Consider the following 9621-nt stretch of genomic DNA (forward strand, 5'->3'; position numbering starts at 1 on the left):
CCTGTCTCAAAAAAACCAAGAGAGAGAGAGAAAGCACTAAACGATGGATAAAGAATATCTCAGCTCCGTCCCGTGAGGACGACCTAATGAGGCCTCTGAAGGTGCTTCAACTCACTGATGGATTTGGAATTTGTGTAGACTGTTGGGCGGTGTTGGAATGGCCACTTCTGGGACATGTGCTTGGGTGTTATTGTCCTCTCTGCTTCCTCTCCCCTTTGATGTGCATGCCTCTGTCTCTCTGTCCACTTGATGATGAACTGAAACTGTGAACATTCCCGGTTCTATTGCTCTTACAGAGGACTCAGGGCTGGTTCTCAGCACCTGTGTATTAGCTCACAGTCACCTGTAACTCCAGTTTCAAGTGATCCCCTGCCCTTTTCTGACCTCAGCAGGCACTAGGCATACACGTGGTGCATTTACAGACATACATGCTGTCAAAATACACATACACTTGAGTAAACATGAGGAGGATGAAGAGTAAGGAAGAAGTAGAAACTGAAGCCGGCCGATGGTGGCGCACGCCTTTAATCCCAGCACTCGGGAGGCAGAGGCAGGCGGATCTCTGTGAGTTTGAGACCAGCCTGGTCTACAGAGCTAGTTCCAGGACAGGCTCCAAAGCCACAGAGAAACCCTGTCTCGAAAAACCAAAAATAAATAAATAAATATAAGAAGTAGAAACTGAGTGTGCTGCCAGCTGTTAATCTCAGCATTCATGAGGCGTAAGCAGGCAGAGCTCTGAGTTTGAGGTTAATCTCGGCATTCATGAGGCCATTCATCAGGCATATGCAGAGCTCTGAGTTTGAGGTTAGCTTAATTTACATGGTGAGTTCCAGGTCAGTCAGAGCTACATAGTGAGACAGTGTCTCAAAAAAAAAAAAAAAAAAAAAAAAGGGAGAAAAGGGGGCTGGGGAGATGGCTCAGTGGTTTAGAGTACTAGCTGCTCTTCCAGGGGTCCTGAGTTCAATTCTCGGCAACCACACGGTGACTCACTACCTTCTGCAATATAATCTGATGCCCTCTTCTGGTGTGCATGAAGACAGAGCACTCGTACATAAATTACATAAACAAATAAATCTTTTAAAAACTAAAGGAGGGGAAGAAAAGAAATGTATATATATGTTTTACCTTTTAATTCCAGTACTCAGGGAACTGTGAGGCAGGAGGATCATGGCTTGACCAGCTAGCACTATAGCGAGACTCTGTCTCAAAAGTGTTGTGTCTGGAAACAAGCGATCAGCAGCAGCCGTCAGAGGAGCGGAAGCTGAGGAAGCTTTGCTGGCAGTGCGTGTTGCAGTGGAAGGTGTGCACACTGCCCACACAGGAAGTGAAAGTAGCCGTTCGCGTGTGTCTGCACACATGCACCAGAGACTTCTCTCTCTCCTGGTAACTGAGGCTGAAGTCTCTGAGATCTTGGGGCTAGGAGCTGAGAGATGGCTCAGTTGTTAAGAGCAGTTGCTTCTCTTCTAGAAAGCCTGAGTAAAGTTCTTAGCCCATGTCCAGTGGCTCACAATTGCCTGTATCTCATCCCAGGTGATCTGGTGCCCTCTTCTGGACTCCGTGGGCTCCCCAGACATAAGACAGCATACCCTTGACAGCACTTCAGATTCTAAAGTTAGAGTTTCTCTTTTTTAATCAGATAAGTCCAATCCAGGAACAAATACTCTAATGGAGAGAGACAAACAGTAACTTAAGACACTTTTCTTTTAGGCACCAGATTGATGACTCAGCAGGTAAGGGCACTGGCTGTTCTTACAGAGGACCCTGGTTCAATTCCCAACATCCACAAGGTGGCTCTCAACCAACTATCACTCCAGTTCCAGGGGGTCCAACAGGCACACATGTGAAGTACATACATACATGCATGTGGACAAAACATTCATACACATTAAATCTAATTAAAGACATTTTTCAGAAAATTTGGTCATGGTATGAGGAAACGCAGGTGTGATGAATATGTTATGAAGGTATTATGACTATGATATTTTCATCAGCGTATGCAGGTGCCCAAGTGTGGCAGCTGTGCATTCAGATACATGCAGGGTACACATCTGTGATTCTTCAGTTAAGCTCTCTTTTAAAAATAAGTGGAGCTGGAGAGATGGTTCAAGCGGTTAAGAGTTCTGCTTGTTCTTCCAGAGGTCCTGAGTTCAAGTCCCCAGCAACCACATGGTGGCTCACAACCATCTGTAATGAGATCTGGTGCCCTCTTCTGGCCAGCAGGCATACATGCAGACAGAACACAGGATATAGAATAAAATTTGATAAATAAATAAAATGGGTGGTGGTGGTGCACACCTTTAATCCCAGCACTCAGGGGGCAGAGGCAGGCAGGTCTCTGAGTTCAAACCAGGCCTGGTCTACAAGGTGAGTTCCAGGACAGCCAGGGCTACTCAGAGAAACCCTGCCTTGAAAAAAAATTTTTTTTTTAAATATACTAGGCAGTATGGAATTCATTCAGACCGTGGTGGTCAGAGACTTCCTGAGATTATGAATATCAACAAGGGGCCATCCACGCCAAGTCCGCAGGCAGAACCATCTTGAAGAAGCAAGGCTGCCAGTGTGGCTGGTCCGCAGTGAAGCTAATGGGAAGCTAGCTCAGGCGGTGCTGTGGACTCCGTGGACAGTGACACAGAGGCCACCTGCTCAAGTGCCCCTCCCACATCTCTTAGGCTCATCACAAACCCTTGGTTCCCTTTCCCATCAGAGCTTGGTGCAGAGTTTGGTGGTGGTAAAGGAAGAAGAGTACCCTGTGGACTCACAGTGATAGCATCGTAGGGCCAGACATACAAGCCCAACGCTGATTACAGTGGAACATCTGAGATTAAAGAGATGAGCGTGAAGTTTGTTGTAGCAGTTCTGTCTCCTCTGTGTGTGTTGGGATGGAGGTGGTGTGAGAGGTGTGTCACCAGTGAAGAGGCCCTCATTGGAGAAGCGTCACAGGAAGGGAAGGAAGGACAGCTCTGAAAGCAGAAGCTGTTGGCTAGTGCTGTAATGGATCAGTAAAGACTGTGGAGAGTGGAAGCTCAAATCGCCAGGGCAAGCCATGTGTGGTGGCGCACGCCTTTAATCCCAGCCCCAAGGAGGCAGAGGCAGGAGGTATCTGAATTAAAGATCAGCAAAGGCAGGGTTGGAAGGATGGCTCAGTGGTTAAGAGCACTGGTTGTTCTTCCAGAGGACCCAGGTTCACTACCCACATGACAACTCACAACTGTCTGTAAACTGGAATGCCCGTTCCCTCACACAGACATACACGCAGGCAATACACCAATGTACATAAAATAAAAATAAAGTATTAAAAAACAAATAAACAAACAAAAAGATCAGCAAAGGCATGGAAGGCCACATCTCAAAATAATCCTAGCGGTAGTAATAGTGATCATCAAGGCAGGCACCAAGCAGAAGAGCGACCATCACCCTAGAGTGTGACCTAATGTGATGACTGCCGTCTTTTATTTTATTTTATTTTCTCCCAGTCCAGAAGGCTGCTAGGTGTCAAGATCGAGGGTGCATAGACTAGGAGTGAAGATGTGACCAGAGCCAAGTCAGCTTTCACATGCCTTATGTTCTCTCTCCCGCCGCAGCTTTTCCTCCCCTCCATGAGAAAAAAGCCAGCCCTGGCTGATGGCAGCAATCCTGATGGTGATCTCCTCCAGGAACACTGGCTGGTTAATGACATGTTCATCTTTGAGAATGTGGGCTTCACCAAGGACGTGGGCAACATCAAGTTTCTGGTCTGTGCGGACTGTGAGATTGGACCCATTGGCTGGCATTGTCTGGATGACAAGAACAGTTTCTATGTGGCCTTGGAACGAGTTTCCCACGAGTAACTGAGGGGACTCAGCGCCACCCTATAAAGCTGTGCTGGCCATCTTCTCCATCTCAGAGGACATCCTGCCTCCTCCGAGCCTCAGTGCGTGCCTCCTCCCACTTAGTCCTCCGTGTGTCACAGCTGTCCTCACCCCCACCTCCCCAATTCGGAACATGGAAAAACATGGAAGTCCTCTACAAGGTGGTCTGGTCCGTGGCACTCTGCCGGGCCGCCTTCCACAGCTCCCTTCCTGCTCAGCAAGAGCAGCAGTCAACTTTTCAGCCACGATGACAGGGAAAGATGCTCACTTGCTAATAGTTGAAACTCCACCTTTTCTCCTTCAAGAAGCCAGGTGTACTAGGTCCTTCCTCTTGGAAGGTGGAAGCAGGAAGTTCAGGAGTTCAAGGCCAGCCTCAACCACAAAGTGAATTCTAAGCCAGCCTGGGCTCTGTGAGATGTCTCAAAAAACATAAAGCAAGCAAGTATTTGCAAGTGACTTCGTTGTGTGCGACCTGCTTGTCTACAGCAGTTTGTTCTCTTTAAACATAAAACATTTACAAATGTCAGTATTTAAGCCACTAGTCAGAAACACATTACTTCAGACACATTTTCAGTACTGTGTTCAGACCCTTTGTTTCAGGTTGATAGTGATATTCCTCAGTGAAGACGGGTGTGGGCGGGCGTTCTTCCCACAGATTTCGTTGGGGTTTCTCTTTGTATTAGTGCCTCGCTGCTGCAGTTTGCACTGTTAACCCTAGGGAGACAGCCTGACTGTACCAGGCTCTTGGAATCAGAATGGAGGATGGAGGATATACAAAGGATTGCTTAGCTGCATCACACCTGGGTTTATTAGGAAAGATTTCTTTAATGGGTCATAGGTAAGGTCATAGTTCATAAATACAGGTTATAAGGTCCTCAGGAGTTTGGTTCACTTGGACTGTCTATACCAGCCCAGGATGCAAACCCTTTCTACCAAGATTTCCATTGTTTCAGGGTTGGTATCACCTTTTCTTATCCTCCAACTTCTCCTCTGAAGTGACTTAGTAGCTTAAAAGAACTCTGCAGTAACAGTTGAAATAGTTTGCCATCATCCCTTCCTCTGGAGGCCTAGAACTGAAACATGGACTGAGTACAGAACCTGTTATTCCTTAGAATACCAGTTGTGGCAGATCAATGACATTCTCAGTTACATTTCGAATTCATGGTCACCCTGTACTACATGAGAGCTTGTCTCAAGCAAACAAAAAATGACAAGTAGGAGTTGGGAAGATGGATCAACAGTTAAGAGTGTTTGCTGCTCTTCTGGAGGACCTGAGCTCAATTCCTAGCACCCACATCAGGTGGTTCACAGCTGCCTTTAAGGCCAGTTCGAGGGGATCTGTACTCTGGCCTCTGCAGTTGCCTGCACACGTGTGACGTACATACAGACAAGCAGGCACACACATACAAATAAGCGAATAAAAATTTTACAAATGAAAAAGCAAAAGTTTCAATCAGGCGGTGGTGGCACACACCCTTAATCCCAGCACTAGGGAGGCAGAGGCAGGCCTGGTCTACAAAGCAAGTTCTAGGACAGCCTGGGCTGTCACACATTGAAACTCCCTCTGTCTCTGCTTCCTGACTGTTCTTTCCTCACTGAAGTTTTCTGAGGACTCCCTCTTAAAGTACAGGCTCCGAGCACAGTTTTGCTAGCACCCTGCTCACTTGGGTGGCTTTCTGTCCCACTCAGAGTCTGTGTGGGCTCCACTGGCAAGGGAGAGACCGTGTTTTCCAGACAGATAAGCAAGCACACCTGAGTGTGGCATTTGCAGGAAAACAGCTAAGACTACTGACCAGCTCGGGTCAGAAGGAACAAAGCAAGCAGATGCTCTAGGGACCCATGGGCCCTTACTTCACAAGTCAAAGACCCAAGCTGAACTCGGCTTTTAACTCCTGTCTACCTTCTAACCACAGAAATGATACATGATAATTATTTATCAATGTAAGAATCAGTATAAAGTTCTAACTAACTCAAATCTACTGGGCAGTGGTAATGTGTATATCCTGGCTTCCTATGTGCAAACATGTAGTTTTCTAAACCAATATGAGTTCATATTGTACTCTTTTATAGCTTGTTTTTCGTTTACCAAAACAGGAACATCTTCCTTGTCCGTAGACACCCGGCCGTGAACACTGTTGGGCTATAATTTCAGTAACCCACTGTTGTGTTGCCTACAGTTGTTCCTAACAGTGACACGACATGCAAGGGTGTTAGCTGTGTTTTCTTCCTTATTTCCTCAGCTTGTGTCATAAGAAGCAAAGTTGCAGGGTGGGCATGCTGTCAAAGCTCCGCCAGGCAGACATTCTTCAAGGTCACCTTGTCACCCCACTCCCCCTTCAGCAATGCGAAAGAACACTTAGTCTTCCCCCCCCTACTAACACTGGGGGGTTTTATCATTAAGAAACACTTGCTCTTCCATTTTTTAAAGTATCTTACTGTTTTATTTCTACTTATTTCTGGTTTAAAAAAATCTGACCACATTCTAGTTTTTATTCATTTATTTTGAACTGTACAGACCAAGGTGGCCTGAAATTCAACTTGTTTCTTTTTCGAGAACTGCCAAATGTTTTTGACCCAGTGACCAAAAAAAGCTGAATTACTGTTCTGCCTTTTCGGTTTGATGTAAAAGAAATAAAGTCATTTAAGCAGTGAAGCTGGGGTCCTGTCTGTCTTGGGCAGAATATGTAATCTGTGAAGAGCAGAGGGAAGCTGAGTCCTGAGCAGAGGGGGTCAGCTTGAGGTCTCTCTTGTCGCCCCTCTGGTCCTCTCCTGTTAAAGGTCCTCATGTAATACTTGCAGCTCAGCTGCTCCTTGCCTTAGGAGGGTAGAGGTAAGCCATGCTTGCTGCTGGGAATAGAGCATCTGTTGTGGGGTTCTCACTAGTGAAGACTGCCCAGACATGGGTTTAAGCCAATAGAAAGTCTTTATTAACTGACAGGGTGTTCAGAATCCCAGGGTAGCCCCTGAGCCCTCTTCAGAGTGAGCTTTTAAGCACAAAAACCATAAAGTATGGGTTGCCATACTTTAGCTAAGAACAACTAGCCAGGGTGCTGGAAAGATGGTTCAGTGGTTAAGAGCACTGCCTGCTATTCTAGAAGACCCAGGTTCAATTCCCAGCACCCATATGGCAGCTCAGAGCTGTCTATAACTCCAGTTCCAGGTAATATGACAGTTTCGCGCAGACGCACATGCAGGCAAAACACCAATGCACACAAAGTAAAACAAAAACAAGCCGGGCGGTGGTGGTGCACGCCTTTAATCCCAGCACTAGGGAGGCAGAGGCAGGAGGATCTCTGTGAGTTTGAGGCCAACCTGGTCTTCAAGAGCTAGTGCCAGGACAGGCTCCAAAGCTACAGAGAAACCCTGTCTCAAAAAAAAACAAAAAAAAACAAAAAAAAAAAAACAGCCAGAAAGTGGAATTACAGAAGCCAAAACAAGGTCAACACATTTAGAGCTTTTCCCTTAACTACGGACTGATGGATTAGACCTCTGTTTTAGTTTTGGCAGGTGGTGCTGTCTACATGTTGATTTTTACAGCCTTCTACCATGGAGTCAGTTGTGCTAAGGTCTGAGGACCTGCTAAGTAAGGTCTGGGACCCTATTACAACATCCTGAGACTGGAGAGATGGCTCTGCAGTTAAGAGCACTGCCTGCTCTTTCAGAGAACCAGGGTTCAATTCCCAGCACCCACATAGCATCTCACAACCATCCGTAACTCCAGTTCCAGGAAATACAACATCCTGCAATTCCAGGCTGGGTGTACAGGTCCTTTGTAGGCATCTCTGGCATGCCAGTCTGGCTGTAACACCCAGCGAGTAAGAAAATCCCTGCAATTCCTGCTGTCTAGTGCAAGTGACTTTGCCAAGGCCTGTTTACTTTCAGAGTTGTCTTTTGAAAACACAGAATCAGATTGGAGAGATGGCTTAACAGTTAAGAGCTTGTGCTGTGTGGCCGAAGGCCCACGTTCAGTTCACAGCCACCACATGGTGGCTGCTTACAACTGTCTCTAATTCCAGTTCCAGAGGATCTGACAAATTCTTCTGACCTCTTCCAGGACCAGGCAAGAATGTAGTACACAGACTTACATGCAGATGAAAAACTTATACAAATAAATAAACAACCTCACAAAATCAGTTGGGCACAATGGCATATAACCTTTAATCCCAGCATGTGGGAGGCAGAGGCCAGTCTGGTCCACATAGTAAGTGCTAGGCCAACCAGTTTTACATAGTAAATCCCTGCCTTAAAAAAAAAAAAGTGTTATCCTAGGAAGCTTATTCTGTCAAAAAGATGCTTCTCAAAGATTGGAAAATCAGGTCTTTCTCATCCAATCACCATAAGATAAGGAAAGGAAGTAGGCTCAAGTCGCACCAACTTCAACTGTGCTGAACTGTCCACATTTGTAATTTACTCTTAGGGAAAGCTTGTGCAGTCTTGGCCCTGGTTCAGAATGGGCAGTAGATCACAGCCCGGTGCTCACTATATTTACTTTGACTTTTTCTTTCCCCAGAGGATGGATCTCCACAGGACAACCTATAGGAGGTAGTTAGCACTTTCCACCAAGCGAGTCTTAGGGATCCAACTTGAGCCACCAGGCTTGGTGGCAGATGTCTTTATCCTGAGTCATCTTGATGGCCATATCAGGACTTTACTACTCCCCGGACAAGATATTCGTGTACCTACAAATTCTGTCCATCCTCCTTCGCCCCTCCCTTGATCAAATTAACGGTGGCTACCATTTTAATTCATAGTGTTGCTTTATGGTTGTGTGAGAGAGGGATGGGCGGATGCCTTGAGCTAAAGGGCGCATCTAGGCTTGTCAGGATACCCTAAAAGGCTTAAATTCCAGCTGACCTTCGAATTCTGGCGAGTTGGAAACGTTTTGAATATCCTGGATTCCTGAAGAGTCGAGCGGAAGTAGTGTGTACGCAGTGGCACAGGAGCTGCGAGCAGGGACTGAGACGCAGGAGACAGCACGACAGCATGGCTCAGGGGGCGGAAGTCCCTGTCTCCACAGCCAACAACATGAGCTCCAGCCTGAGAACTAGAGGGTAGCCAGTTCCTGAAAGTGGCCCTGTGGCCTCACGTGCACTCCCCCACAACACACACACTCACACACACACACACACACACACACACACTCACAGGACTCTGGTGGCAGACGCAGGCAGATCTCTGTGAATTAGAGGCCAGCCTTTTCTACATGGTGAATTGCAGGATAGCTAAGGCTACATAGCAATTGTCTCAATCATAATAAAATAATAAAAATAATAATAATACAAAATAGAAAGGGGTGAGAGCTATAAAACTTAAGCTTGGAGGCAGTCCAGATGACATAACTAAATCCATATGCTCTAAGAGGCTTAGTTTCCATTGGTTGGATGTGAAGAAGCATATCACAAGAGAGATGCTTGTGTCAACTCCACAAGAGACACTGCTGGTGCCCATTTCCAGTAGTCTGGGAACAGCTGACTGAGCAGCAGGAAGGGAAGGACATCTTTGAGGAAGTGATGACAGTGTTGAGTGGATGACTTCCTTTTTTTATTATTTTTATATTTTAATAAAAGTTTATGCCCTTAACACCCCCCCCCCACACACACACAGGATCTCACATACCCCAGGCTGGTCTCAAACTCACTTTGCAGCTAACGATGACCTTGAATTCCAGTCCTCCTGTCTTCACCTCCTAAATGCTGATGCCGAGCCAGGTCCCTAGCCAGAAGCTCCTTTTTCATGTTATGTTTATGCTTTTTTTTTTTTTTTTTTTTTTTTT

The 9621-nt window shown here is 46.3% G+C and overlaps 1 protein-coding gene across 1 annotated transcript in view; it reads left to right on the plus strand.

Moving 5' to 3' along the window:
- The window catches only part of Rabif (RAB interacting factor), a 16423-nt gene extending 9925 nt beyond the window's left edge, over window positions 1-6498 (plus strand). Inside the window, exon 2 of the mRNA XM_005348382.2 lies at window positions 3582-6498. Within this exon, the coding sequence (XP_005348439.1) occupies window positions 3582-3827 (246 nt within the window). The 3' untranslated portion in view covers window positions 3828-6498. The remainder of the gene's footprint in view (window positions 1-3581) is intronic.
- Window positions 6499-9621: the final 3123 nt, after the last annotated feature.

The sequence above is a fragment of the Microtus ochrogaster genome, chromosome 6, assembly GCF_000317375.1.
Source record: "Microtus ochrogaster isolate Prairie Vole_2 chromosome 6, MicOch1.0, whole genome shotgun sequence".
Taxonomy (NCBI): domain Eukaryota; kingdom Metazoa; phylum Chordata; class Mammalia; order Rodentia; family Cricetidae; genus Microtus; species Microtus ochrogaster.